General features: G+C 35.6%; 1 protein-coding gene across 4 annotated transcripts in view; it reads left to right on the plus strand.

Annotated features, from left to right (window-relative positions):
- Positions 1-15,581, plus strand: part of atn1 (atrophin 1) — a 70,583-nt gene that overhangs the window by 23,764 nt on the left and 31,238 nt on the right. For all 4 annotated transcript variants that reach the window (XM_039763649.1, XM_039763648.1, XM_039763647.1 and 1 more), the window contains one exon: positions 11,878-12,097. In XM_039763649.1, the coding sequence (XP_039619583.1) occupies positions 11,878-12,097 (220 nt within the window). The remainder of the gene's footprint in view (positions 1-11,877; positions 12,098-15,581) is intronic.

The following is a 15,581-nucleotide window of genomic DNA, read 5'->3' on the forward strand; positions in this document are numbered from 1 at the left end:
ATGTGCAACTCCTGACAAAGAAGTTTGTCTGCTCACTTACAATTGACAGATCACTGGACAGACTTGCAGTGTTTAACACTTGTGCTGCATCACCTCTTTTTTTTTTTTTTTAATTGCCAAAAATAACTTTAACTTATCAAACATGTAATTTGCAATTACAGCAATCTCTCCTCGATCGCGGGGGTTGCGTTCCAGAACCCCCCGCGATAGGTGAAAATCCGCGAAGTAAAAACCATATGTTTGTATGGTTATTTTTATATATTTTAAGCTCTTAGAAACTCTCCCACACTGTTTATAAATATTCTCCGCACAGTTATACAGTAAACCCTCGTTTATAGCGGTTAATCCGCTACAGACAGATCTATGAATTTCCACGAAGTAGGATTCTTTATTTATAAATGTAATATTTTTGTAGTTAGAGCTTTGAAAACCTGTTTACGACCGTCTAAATACGTTTTTTTAACATAATTAGAGCCCTCTAGACATGAAATAACACCCTTTAGTCAAAAGTTTAAACTGTGCTCCATGACAAGACAGAGATGACAGTTCTTTCTCACAATTAAAAGAATGCAAACATATCTTCCTCTTCAAGGTGCGCGTCGGGAGCAGAGAATGTCAGAGAGAGAGAGAGTAAAGTAAACAATCAAAAATCAATAGGGCTGTTGCGCTTTTAAGTATGCAAGCACTGTGATAAAGCGGCGCAATGAAGGGATCAATGTGAAGGTAGCCTTTCAACATTTTTTAGAGGAGCTTCCGTATCTTCTAAGCAAACAGCCACTGTGCAAACAGCCCCTCTGCTCACACCAACTCCATCAGGAGCAGATAATGGGGCCAATCATACGCCTCCCTGATGGCATTGCATGATGGATAAGTATTTGCCTGTATTTCTCAGAGATAGTGAGAGAGATAGAGAAAAGCAAACAATGAATATAAACAATCAATATGGGATGTTAGAACTTTTAAACTTGCGAAGCACCGCGTGGGAAGCATATCGTATATCATTGAGGAGTTTTATTTAATATGTAATACGTGCTCTGATTGGGTAGCTTCTCAGCCATCCGCCAATAGCGTCCCTTGTATGAAATCAACTGGACAAACAAACTGAGGAAGCACGTAACATAAATTCAAAGACCCATTGTCCGAAGAAATCCATGAACCAACGAAAAATCCGTGATATATATTTAGATATGCTTACGTTTAAAATCCGAGATGGAGTGAAGCCGCGAAAGTTGAAGCGCGATATATCGAGGGATCACTGTACACCAATAAATAATAACACTGATATTTATATATCATATGATTTTATTTTGCAGTTTTGTATATATATTTCTGGCTTATCTGTTGTTATTTCTGTGCTCTTTCGGCAAGCTCTCAAAATATTCCATTTAATTGTTCATGGCCAACTCGGGAATAACTTAAACTGGGAATGTCAAGTTTGTGAAGAGGTTACTGTATAATGTGAATGTATTCTTATTTAAATATTTATGTTAATTTGGAAACCATTCATACAGTGCACACAAGAATGCAATCTAATAAGTTATTTATTAGCACTATTAATGTGTACCACCTAAAATGCTCCGTAACTATCAATTTTGCCAGTTATTTTTTAAGTACAATCTCTTATACAGTATAATTAATATGATGTAACAGTTTTATCAAAGAAAAGTTTTGCTTTTGAAGTGAATTTTCTGCTTTCAGTTTAATTTGTCTTTTGGCAGGGTGGAAGGCTAAAACATTTTGCTGAAAAATATTATAAATACTGTAATATTATTACAGGGATAAATTGAAAACTTTTGATGTTCATTCTAATTACCTGCTTTTCTACAGAGAAACAAAGTAGAAAGTTATGACTTAACAGACATTCCAGACTTTGTTCCATCTTTCTGCATCTCCCTGCCTCTCTCTCTGTCCCACAGTTGTAGTTGCCTTAACAGGTTAGCTATGTCTGTATCTACTTATAGTTTTTTTTCATTGTAACGACAATGAAATTATTCTGCAACAGAGATGCTGAGTGAAGCTACTGAGTGTAATTTCACAAAGTGTAATTCATAAATTAGGGAACTGGCTTTGTATATTTAAAATTCTGATTTGTGACCAGCTTTATTTTGTTGCAGAATATTCAGTGGTTAGTCATTGATTATTACTTAAATTTATGTAATTAGCCTGAATTACAGGTGCACTGAATATAAAGTGTTTTTACTTTCTTTACATTATAAAAATATATGTTTTGGTGAATGATACAAAACTCTTCTTGAATTAGACTACCTTTTGTTAATGTTAGTTTTCAAGATGGCAGAGTCTAACTGCTGATAATCCAGACATTACAATATAGCCAGTTGGCTTTGACGTCTTTCATGGGGATAGGACTAAACTTTTAGGTAAAAGCAAAGGCGAAGGTGTGTAATTTTATGGTGAACAACATGTGCCACACAAATGTTAAAACTGTCAATAATTTTTAATTGATTTGAAATATGTATCAATCAAATGTCATCCTTTTTCATCTTGTGAGGGAGTTCTCTGCTATTTTTCTGGTTGGTGTATTCCTCTGCAGGCTAACCTGAACAATGCGCTGAATAATCTGTACGTTAATACAGTGTTTACACCCTGAGGGATTACCTATTTCTACTGGGGACTTCAATAACACAAATTTAAGGAATGTTAAAGCTACTCTAAATATCAGCAGCATTTCCTGTGCCCCAAAAGGGGTGCTAATATTCTGGACCACTACTATATTCCAATAAAAGACACTGCACCCAACCTCAGATGGTCTGAACACCTGTTTGTAATCCTGCTGCTAGTTTACAAGCAGAGAGTAAAAAATCAGGAGCAGGCAAGAAAATGGTACAATTGAACAAAAGAAACACAAGATAAACTACAGGACTGCTTTGGTTGTGTAAACAGAGACATGTTTAGAGACTCTTTATCATATCTGAATTAGTATGCAGACATTGTTAAAAAGATTCTTCAAAAAAATATATGGATGACTGTGTGCATATGAAAACAATCTGCATATTTCTTAATTAGAAAATGGCCATCATTACTGACATCAGGAATTTACTGAAGGCATACAGTAATACATTTTGAAGCAGTGAAATGGAAACATGCAAGAAATGCAGATACAAACTTGGAAAAACAATAAAACTGGCTAAATATCAGTATGGAGGTACACTATAACAACAACAGTAACATGTATTTATATAGCACATTTTCATACAAATAATGTAGCTCAAAGTGCTTTACATGACGAAGAGAGAGAAAAAAGACAAAGTAAGAATTGAAATCAGAGAAAACTAATTAACATAGAATAAAAGTAAGGTCCAATGGCCAGGGAGGACAGAAAAAACAAAAACAAATCTCCAGACGGCTGGAGAAAAAATAAAATCTGCTGGGGTTCCAGGCCATGAGACCGCCCATCCCCCTCTAGGCAGTCTACCTAACATAAATAATCAGTCCTCATTGTATTCAGGGTTCTCATCTATAGACGGACTTTACAGGCTAGAACAGCTCATGTGACAGGAATTAAGAATACTTACAGACTACAAAACCTAATCCAATATCAACTTTGTTTCCCCTTTTAGACTAACTTAATGCTTTCTGTGCCTATTTTGATTGCGAAAACAAGCAGCCCACAATTCAGTTGCATGCAGCACCATATGATTCATCCTTATTTATTTCTGTACATATCTTAAGGAAGACTTTTAAAGACGTTTTCCACAAGGTATGTGGTCTGGAAATAATTTCAGGGTATGTTTTAAAAACCTGTATCAGTGATTTAGCTGACATCTTCCATGCCAGCTTTAATATTTCACTGACACAATATTTTGTCTCGCCTGTAACAAAAGGACATCAATTATCCCTGTGCCTAAGAAAACAGAAGTGCACTGTCTAAATTAATACAGACTGGTGACACTCACTTCAGTTGTGATAAAGTGCTTTGAGAAACTGCTGGGTCAGATTTAACAGAATATTCCAGATAGTCAAGATCATATCCAGTTTGCATATTGTCACATTCAGCCCACAGGGAATTTTCCTTGTACTTTGTGCCACGGTGTCTTTGTTGTCAAAGTGCAAATGCAGAATGGTAATATGATAGTGGTCACGGGACATTGAATCTTTGATTGCTGGTACAACAAATAGTTCTGAGCAGACATCAAGCACAGCACCAACTATGGTCATTGCTGCTGTTGTGAAAAGAATGGTGAAAAATGCCATCAACTCAGTGAGGGAGAGGCAAGTTTGTTGTACCATGTGAACGTCACTGACAGAATAAAACTGATTAATAAAAAAAACGATCTAACTTTTACAAGTAGCCAAAATGTACACCGGGTATTACAGACTCAAATCAAATGAATACTTTCATTATATTATAGTAATAATAATAGCAGCTCACTACTCAAAATGTGGAGCGCCCAGCTCCAAACCAGGAACCTTTGGGTTATAATGCAGCAGTTCTTACCTCTGCACCAATTAAGAAGACATAGCATCTCCCTGTCAATTCACATTTGAGGTTGAGTTTTTAACTCATTGACAACAATATGAAAATCAATAGATTTTTTTTCTTTGGTTAATTCTCGAATTAAAGAGCACATGTTTATTTGAAGGGGTGGCACGGTGGGTAGCACTGCTGCCTCTCAGGAGACCTGGGTTCACTTCCTGGGTCCTCCCTGCGTGGACTTTGCATGTTCTCCCCATGTCTGCGTGGGTTTCCTCTGGGTGCTCCGGTTTCCTCCCACAGTCCAAAGACATGCAGGTTAGGTGCATTGGCGATTCCAAATTGTCCTTAGTGTGTACTTGGTGTGTGTGGGTGTGTGTGTGTGTGTGCGTGTGCTGGCTCCCTGCCCGGGGTTTGTTTGCTGCCTTGCCTGTGTTGGCTGGGACTGGCTCCAGCAGACCCCCCGTGACCCTGTAGTTAGGATATAGCTGGATGGATGGATGGATGTTTATTTGATATTTGGACTAAAGTCTTCACACATTACACACTTCACATCATTATCAGTATAACATGGAAAATGTTTCTGTTTTAGCTATGTGTTCAGCAGTTCCTGTCATCCTACACTTACGCAGATTGTTCTAGACATGGAACACACATGTATGTATTCCAAATAATGTTATATTATTTACCCTAAACAACTCCAGGCACCTCACTCTCAAATAAAGAGACATGAGCTCTGAGAATTTCGCATTGGTGTGTGGGTTGGGATAGCAGGCTGCGTGCTGCTTGGGCTGATCGACACATTTGCAAAACAAAAAAAGACACTGATGGAGAGGTGTGAAAGAGTTTAAAGTGCCCAGAATTACGAGTTTTTTCATAGGCTTCAGGAATTCTAATGTTAAGTTCTGAGACTGAACATGAAGAGGTTATTATATGGTACTGATTTTCCAACAGCCATTATTTACTATAATATGCAAATTAAAAGTTTCAAGGATTTTCTTCTGTATAGTGTATATAGGTGATGCATTGGTAAAACTGGTACCTTGCAGTAAGGAGATCATGTCATCTCTGCAAAGAAGCGCTTTGAGTAGTGAAAAAAAGTGCCTAATAAAGAATTGTCATTTTATATATGCACATATTGTTTCTTGTTTTCAGAACTTAGTCGACATGGTTGGTTTATTATCTAATTTGTAATGTTAGAGAACAATAAGACTTTAGAGTTTAATTCTTACATAACATGTATCAGGACTAGTCATAGTCATAACAGGATGTCTTTTTGAAGATGGCCCAAGATCTGTCCGACCTTAAGTAAATCATAAAGGAGAATTGAAGAATGATAGTGCATAAAATGGCAGACACTATAAAAATGAGTTATGGATCATCTGAATCCATTCTTCATGAGCAATTAAAAATGACCATTGTCTGTGTGCATTGAGCACCCAGAATGTTGTCTCCTGAAATGAAGCATTAATACATTAATTCTAATGATTTAATTAATACATGGAAATTTAAGGAGAAACTTCTGGCTGTAAATGAAACTTGGATACATCACCGTGACCCAGAGCCTAAACAGCACACTTAATAATGGAACAATGGTGATTTTACAACACTCAAGAAATTAAAAGAGCAAGCCAATGCTGACAAAATAATGATACCTTCTATATATATTTTGCACAGCATATTTAAATAGTGTGCTGAAAGTAGCTACTCCATGGTGACTGAGAATGCTGATATTAGGTACAATCCTCTAAACCATTAGATGGCAGAATTTGGTTCCTACAGTTCCTGCTTCTATGGAGGTCAAGGAGGGTTAATGCCTTTAGCAGTATTTGACCATTGTAAACAAGGGCTCATCTGCTAAAAATCCTCCTGACTCTGGAAGTAATTCCAAGGATTTCTCCAGGCTACTCCCTGCAGGTAATTCTTAGGATCTAGGAGTTGAGAGGTGAGCTGAGGCAAAGGCTTGAGTGACTGGAACATAGTATGACCAGAGATGAATAAGTGCAGTGTTTTAGTGGGACAGTGTTTTATTCTTGAGGCACTGAGGAATTTGGACAATGAGCAAGCAACTCCACCAAAAAGTGACATCAGTAAGGCAGGTAGCATTTCTTTTGTTTTGTATTAAAAAAATATATATGCTTGATAAAGTTTTCAGTGTTCAGTGCTTCATTGTTTTAAGTATGGATGACACGCAAGTATTCAAGTCAAGCAGGAACCATTCTGGAAAATCATCATCATAAGCCCCTTGATATAGGTAGGACAGATGTTACAAAAAAACCCAAAGGAACCCATTTGAAAATACACGCTACATGAATAGTCAGAGAGGAACAAAGTGCCAAAACAAGATCAGCCAATAAAACTATATTGGCTGCACATAATCAATACCATCAGCACAACAATTTAACTGTTCCCAAGTGAAACTGAAAAAGGCAAGCAGGACTGGAAGAAGTGGTGGAAACTTAACTGTTCTCGAGCACACAAAGTGTGCCATTTAACAGACAGCCAATTGCATGTCTGACTCATGATATGATTATGACACACAATTGAAAACATTTAACAGAATAAGCAATGGTAGGCCTAAGTGTCTTATCTTTTCCTGTCATTAGTTTTAAGGCCAGATATTCTCCATCAAAGTCCATATATACTTTTTTAAATACATTTTGTTTTTGAAAGGAGTGGGTACAAGTGGGAGGAATTTTACTTTCTCAGAAACATGGTGTTTATACTTGTTAGTATAATTTTGATGCAGTGGTTTTATTCTTAGAGGGACACATTTCAGTTTCCGTAAAATTAGAGACTCCTGTGTTGTTTCTGAATAAAACTTATGAAATAATATTGCATTGATATTTTGCTCATAGCCATGCAGTTAATGTCTTTAAAGACACTTGCTTCCAGCTTGACATCATACAGGGATGAAAGAGAGCATATGTGTCTGGTCACCAGCATGACCTCAAAATCACCAAACTGTTCCCCTCAGAAAGGGTGGATGTGATACTCAAACCTTCCCCCACAATTCTGTATTTTATTATAAAGAACTCTTGTTTGATTTGTTAATGCTGCCAGTTAATAAATAAATTATTGGAAACTAGTGTTGGATTCGTTGTTAACGCTTACATTATACTTTTTTTCCTTTTTACGTAATTTATGTCTGATTCTATATTTCTTTTCACGCAAGATTGAAAAACAATTAGATCAGCAATTAAGAATGGTGTAGTATTTTTTACATATACTAAATAGAGCAGTAGATCCAGATGTTAAATGGTAGTTGGTTTATAGATATTCTCAGGCACAGGATGTAGGTCAGTTTTTTTAGCAAGATGACCTTTGCTCTTTGAAAGAGAATACTTTTACTTGATTTTCTTGATGTACTAATTAAGAAGTACAGTTGATGGCATTGATCAGTTTATCAATTATTATGACTGATATCTAGTTTTAAATAAAGAGATGTAGTTAAATGAAAATTGGGGATAATCACTCATTAAATGAACCCCATAGATATATTTCTCAGTGTCATCATAATAGTATCACTTTTTCAATTAATTTGTGAATTCTTACCTAGAAATGTTTGTGTTTAAAATGACCACCAGATGGCATCTGCAACACATACCAATTGTCCTACTGTTGTGATATCACTTTGCTTTTCTCTGTTTGTTGATTACATAGAAAGTGTCGCATGCATTAATATATCTATTTTATAAGGTTAAATACAGTATATGTGAGATGTTAGTTCCTTGATTTCTTTATGCAGGAAACAAATTTACATTATAAAAGCATCAGAAAAATAAAAAAGATGCCACTACACCGCAGACAAGCGTGCTATCTTTTCTGACTGTATACAGTAGACCCCCGCAAAGTCACGGTTCAGGGTTCGCGGACTCAGTCATTCACAGATTTTCCTTAAAACCTAACTATTAATTGTTAGCGTAAAGTGCAAATGTCCTCTGCAATTTTTTATGGCTTTTTTCGTGGCAGTACTGTGCTGTAGAGAGAACAGGAAGCAACCACTGAGGGAAACACAGTTTAGGACAGTGAAAGTAGCCAATCCAAGAGCATTATTCATTTTTCCTTGCTGCTGATTGAATGTTGCCCTGTGACGCGTCTCCAGCTGAGTGTCCTCATGTTTTCTATTATGTTTCTGTTTTCATTTTGTTATTCTTAAACAAACAAAATGTCGCTGAAATGTACTGCGCCTTCTAAGGCTTCTGGCTCTGAGCCTAAGCGCCAGAAGCAGTTTAAAACACTCCAGGAGAAGGTTTAACTACTGGATTTGTTCCGGGAACTAAAAAGTTATGCTGCAGTAACGTGCCACTATGGCATTAATGAAAGCATAACATAAAGAAGAACGAAGTAGCGATCTGGAGTACCGTCTCTGTAAGCTTCTGTGATAGTGCCAGTTACGACTGTAAGGAATAAAAATATCGTCAGGAAGGAATCTGCTTTGGCATTGTGGATCACCGAACGCAGGAAGAAAAATATCCCCTTGGACAGTAACATCATCTGTGAGAAAGCACGGAAATTGTACCAGCAGTTCGCTAAAGGAGACAATGTATCAACTTCCATCACAATGTTCCTGAAACCTGAAGAAGAGGCACCTCCCGAGGAGTTTTAAATCCTGTGTAGTACAGCTACTTCATCATCATCATCATCAATATCTTTCATCATTGGTGAGTACCTGTATATTTTACTGTATTTTAATTAAATTAAATTATTATGTATTTACTCTACTTATAATAAAGAAAACGACAGCGCATACCAAAGAAAACACACTTGCATGAATTACAGTAAGTATAGTGGTAACATCGATATTTTATATTCTAACACTGCGGGAGACATGGCAGTACAGTACTGTACAGTATACGGGTTTACCTTTACATTCTGTTTTTAGGTAATGTATTAAGGTAATTTTTTTAGATAATATATTAATGTATTAAGCTGAGTTTGCAACGAAATTAAAGTACTTTGGGGGCATACTGTATTTAGGGTTTAAACGATAAAAATAGGCATTTAAAAGGCATTTTTAACCACATCCAAAAGTCGCAGTTTTTCACAATTCGCGGGTACTCTAGGAACGTAACCCATGCGAATTTTGGGGGTGTACTGTACACCTTTACTGTGAAACAGATTTGATAATATGTAAAACTAGCAAAATACCCGCGCTTCGCAGCGGAGAAGTAGTGTGGTAAAGAAGTTATGAAAAAGAAAAGGAAACATTTTAAAAATAACGTAACATGATTGTCAATGTAATTGTTTTGTCACTGTTATGAGTGTTGCTGTCATATACATATATATATATATACACACACACACACAACACACACAGACACACACACATATAAACATATATACATATAAACATATCTACATATACAAATATCTACACATACACAAATCTATATATATATATATATATACATATACACATCTACATATATACATATATATACACACATATCAACATATATACACACATACATATACATACATACATACACACATACATATATATATACACACAGTATATATATATATACATATCCAGATATGTATATACACATATATATACATATCTACATATATATACAAAGTATATATATACACATACATTCATACATATATATATATATGGAGAATCTTGGAGAATTAGTGATGAGTGAGTCAGTGAGGGCTTTGCCTTTTATTAGTATAGATAACTAATATCCATCCATTATCCAACCCGCTATATCCTAACTATAGGGTCACGGAGGTCTGCTGGAGCCAATCCCAGCCAACACAGGGTGCAAGGCAGGATAACTAATACTGTATATATTGTAGTTTATTTATCTTTCAAGAATTTTTTCAGATGTTCATTAGTGCTCTGACCACCCACTACCAACCACAGGAATAAAGTCTAATCGGCCATGTTCACTCACTTCAATTAAATTTTAGTCCTGCACTATAAAAAGTCAGGTCCTGCAGCATTTCTGTAAGACTGCAACTCTCTAATTTACAGTATGTTCATTTTCACATTGATTAATAGAGCTTTTCTGAAAGTTCTGTTGCAATTAAGAATTAAATCATTATAATCAGCTACTTTTCTGTTCACTGTTTTCAAGTATGTAGTGTCATACGGTATAAAGTGCATTTTAATTTTTCCCATTTATAGATATTTTTTGTTCAGTTTTGAATTTCTCATAATATGTCTTAAAATTATGTAGATTTTAGTTTTTTGGATTTATATTATTTCACTATTGATTGGCCTGCTATGAATATTTTTATTAATGTATTAACTTGACAACATAATATTAACCTATCAGCAAACTTGAGCACTTTTAACGAACTGATGTTTTAGCATAGAAAGAGAGAGAGGCAGAGGTTAGGAGCATGCACTGATACAGCGTATTGCCACACCCACCACATGATAAACCACTTCACAATCCCAAATTAAGATACTAGCACAGCTGTGCAGCAGGTGACTTTTAGCATACTTAGATTTAAAATGTAAAGTAATAACAAATGTACAATATTTGGAAAACAACGGAATTTAATTTGGTGTCATTGTTAAAGCCATTTTGATCTTTCTTATTATCATTACTATTAAGACCCAGTATTTAATATATTCCACATTCACAAGGAGAATCAAACAAAAACCAGCAAAAATAGTGTTAGTGTTCTTGTCCTTTTCACATTAAAATGAAGCTGAATACAAGCAAAACACAAATATAAAAATAAAGGGAGTTTACTGTGTGTATTCAGATTTTCAGTTAAATGCTTTTTCAATGTTTGGTAAACATCTCCAATGTTATACATGTTCAAAATTATGGTTAGTAATAAAGAAGCCAAACAGCCTGTTTAGAATGAACATGAGTGAGTTTAGGCGATTGTGTTCTGTGATGGATCAATGCCCTGTTCAGGGCAGGCGCCTTCCTTTATGCCCAGTGCATCTGGAATTGGCATTGTTCCCTTGTGACTGTGAACTGGAGAAGTAGCATAGAAATTACACCTGAGAGTAAATGTTTTTTTCATAAAGATCTAACTGAATCTAATGATAAGATGATATTTTTTGCTATGCTACCAAACTAACAAGATATTCTACTTAACATATATTTTGTGGTCATAAACAATAGGCTATATACACATAGCAGTGCTGACATACTTACAGTGAAATCTCAGCCAGCTCATTCATTTATGTTAGACATGGTTTAAGTTGTGATTTGTGTTTAGTGGTGAGAATGTCAGAGAAAAAGAAGTTTAAGTTTCAGCATACCAAAAAACTTTCAATGCACTAGCTTTGGTTCTTCTGAATTTTGCCTCCATTTCCTATTATTCAATGAAGTACTGTTGTGATAGGCTTTTGAGTTTCAACTAATCCTGTATTGGAGCAAGCAGGTTTTGAAAGTTAATAAAACATGCCTCCTTAAGAATATCAAAGCTCTGACCCAATTTTATATATGTCATTCTTTACCCAGATTTCACAAGGCCCTTGATCGTGGCTACAACTCCTGCTCACGTTGTGATCTCTACTTTGTGCCTCTTGATGGTTCTAAGCTGTGGAAAAAGCGTAGCGAATTAGCTGAAAAGGCAAGACGAGAAACAGAGCAGAGAGCACGTGATGAGAGGGAGAGAGAACGTGAGAGAGAACGGGAAAGGGAGAGAGAGCGTGAGAGAGAAGCTGACAGAGTGATGCAGGTAAGTGAATGACAGAAAATAATATTGAAATACATTTACTATGTGTATTTATATGAGTAAATATGTTAGGGGAGTGAGTGAAGTGTTCCCACAAGTAGCCACTGAGCTACACTCTATTCTTTCAGAATTAACCTTATACTAGGCACTGCCATGGGTCGGACATTAAACCAAGACTGTAGTGGACATAGGTTCAACAGTGTGCATTTTTGTACTGGACAAAAACAAGAAGGGGCTATCTGTGTTAGGGACATTAAATATATTTTAGAATAACACATACCTGACAGTCTTCTCCTATGCAAAAGGGAAAAAAATTAAAAGAGATAAGTTCAACAGTATGGATTTACATACTAGATGAACACTAAACATGCATTTAGTGTATGTATTAGAATAAGATAACAGATTTTGTAAATAACTGACTTAAATTATCTTCATTGAATGGAGACTGAACATAAAATATTTTAATGTTAATGCTTTTACCCTTGAGGTGTTCAAAAGTGTGATATTATCAGTTTAGACTCCTTCTAACTATCATAAATGTGGATATTGAACTGTGAGTAAAAGAAGTCTGATGTGATCCCAGTTACTTTAATCTGTTTAGAGCACAGGGGCCTGTGGGGCAAGTGTGTACATATTCAATTGTTTAAGTTAGTTTTTTAGTGTTTTCTTTTTCATACTAAAGTTACTTGTCTCTACAATAAATAGTAAGTCTGATACCTACTTCTGTCTTTAAATGTTTGTTAACTGTGAATGTCCTAGTTATGTTCACAGAAGGTATTTTACACCAAGTATAAAAATATTAATTATAATAAAATATGGGTGATCCTGCCTCCCAGCAAAATCTTAATTGACCTAAAATTAATGTAACATTGTCTTTGTCTAGGCAATAAGCAGAATCAGTTCAAAAGGCAAATTAAAGTCTAAACTGCATAATGCACTAGTGAGATAGAATCTTAAGTACTGTGTGCAGTTGTGGTCAGTAGGCTACAACTGCCTTTAAATTGTCAAAATATATCATTCATGTTGTACCTGTCAGCTTAATTCATATAATTTTATAGTTTGTGACAGAACTCTGTTTTCTCCTGCAATGTCACAATTCAGGGATTCCGTTTAATCAAAAAAATGCAAGAACCAACCAACAAATGTGATCTGATGTCTTTTGTTAATTTAACCTGCAGCAAGTTTAAGCAAATGGTTATTTAATTTCAAAAACTCTTTCTTTTTTATTTTTGAAATTCCCTTTGCGAGCAGTAAACTCATCATGCAAATATACTCTTATTTCACATTTATTTTTGATATTTCCTGACGCTGACTGTATGTTATCTTCCTATTTAACTTTGAAGGTTTATTTTTTCAGAGAATTCTTCACTTATTTTTTGAAATAATTTTGATGTTACTACTTGAACTGCGTTAATAACAGTAATAACAGAAACAGAGATTAAAGTTTTTCCATGTGAATAGTGAATTTCTGCAAGCATATTATTTAAATTAATATAGTACATATATTATAGCAATATCTCAGATCATTCACTTAATAAGCAACAGGCAAAACCTGAGGAGCTGCCTGTGGGCCTAAACTGTGAGGATGTAATTTAACAACATACAACTAGGTCAATAAATATTTGTACAGAGACAACTTTTTTGTAATTTTGGTTCTGTACATTACCACAATGAATTTTAAATGAAACAACTCAGATGCAGTTGAAGTGCAGACTTTCAGCTTTAATTCAGTGGGTGGAACAAAACGATTGCATAAAAATGTGAGGCAACTAAAGCATTTTTTAAAACAATCCCTTCATTTCAGGGGCTCAAAAGTAATTGGACAATTGACTCAAAGGCTATTTCATGGGAAGGTGTGGGCAAGTCCGTTGTTATGTCATTATCAATTAAGCAGATAAAAGACCTGGAGTTGATTTGAGGTGTGGTGCTTGCATGTGGAAGATTTTGCTGTGAACAGACAACATGCGGTCAAAGGAGTTCTCCATGCAGGTGAAAGAAGCCATCCTTAAGCTGCGAAAACAGAAAAAACCCATCCGGGAAATTGCTACAATATTACAAGTGGCAAAATCTACAGTTTGGTACATCCTGAGAAAGAATGCAAGGACTGGTGAACTCCGCAACGCAAAAAGACCTGGACGTCCATGGGAGACAACAGTGGTGGATGATCGCAGAATCATTTCCATGGTGAAGAGAAACCCCTTCACAACAGCCAACCAAGTGAACAACACTCTCCAGTGGGCAGGCATATCCATATTCAAGTCTACCATAATTATTGAATGGCCAAGTCAGTAACCTGATCTTAACCCAATTGAGCATGCATTTCACTTGTTGAAGACTAAATTTCAGACAGAAAGACCCGCAAACAAACAGCAACTGAAAGCTGCTGCAGTAAAGGCTTGGCAGAGCATTAAAAAGGAAGAAACCCAGCATCTGGTGATGTCCATGAGTTCAAGACTTCAGGCTGTCATTACCAGCAAAGGGTTTTCAACCAAGTATTAGAAATGGAACATTTTATTTCCAGTTATTTAATTTGTCCAATTACTTTTGAGCCCCTGAAATAAAGGGATTGTGTTAAAAAATGCTTTAGTTGCCTCACATTTTTATGCAATCTTTTTGTTCCACCCACTGAATTAAAGCTGAAAGTCTGCACTTCAACTGCATCTGAGTTGTTTCATTTAAAATTCATTGTGGTAATGTACAGAACCAAAATTAGAAAAAAGTTGTCTCTGTCCAAATATTTATGGACCTAACTGTATATATCAATAAACATGTTTTGGCAATTGAGAGTGCTTAATGATAAACTTATTATATCCAGCTATGAAATAATATCTGAAGTTACACACACTCAGTCCATATACACATGAGGAAAACATGTAGACTCCATTCAACCACTTACCAGGTTAGCAAATAAACCTGAGCTCATGGCATAATAATATATGTATAATATATATATATTATACAACATTTATATTGTGAAGCCAACTCAGACACAAACAGACAGGAGACAGATTTTGCCATAATACACCAGTTTATTTAAAGTTCTTATGCACATACACCAGCACCAAGACACATTTCTTTAAATGCACCTTGGGGCTGTCAAAAAAAGTAATTTTGTTGTGTTACACAATGACAATAAAGTGCTTGAACTTCCCTGCTTTAAAAGCCCCAGGGATGTCACACACAATAACAAAAAAATTTAAAAAACGGAATAGTCCCTTCAATTTATTATGTTTGGTCTCTGCCTATGAATCAGTGTTGGTAAAACCTCCGCTGATATTATGGTGCTGAAACTCTTCAAAGCAAAGCAGGTTTGAAATTGTATTGTATAAATGACCTACCCTTGAATGATGTGCTCAATGATGTTAACAGATTGAGCTTTAACGATGTATGGACTCAACAATTCCAAGAACTGCAAAATGCTAAACTTTGCCCACATTTTTCTTCCCTGGAACTAGCAATAAGTCAAATGTGTTCATTACTTACTGTT

This window comes from Polypterus senegalus, chromosome 9, assembly GCF_016835505.1.
Source record: "Polypterus senegalus isolate Bchr_013 chromosome 9, ASM1683550v1, whole genome shotgun sequence".
Taxonomy (NCBI): Eukaryota; Metazoa; Chordata; class Cladistia; order Polypteriformes; family Polypteridae; genus Polypterus; species Polypterus senegalus.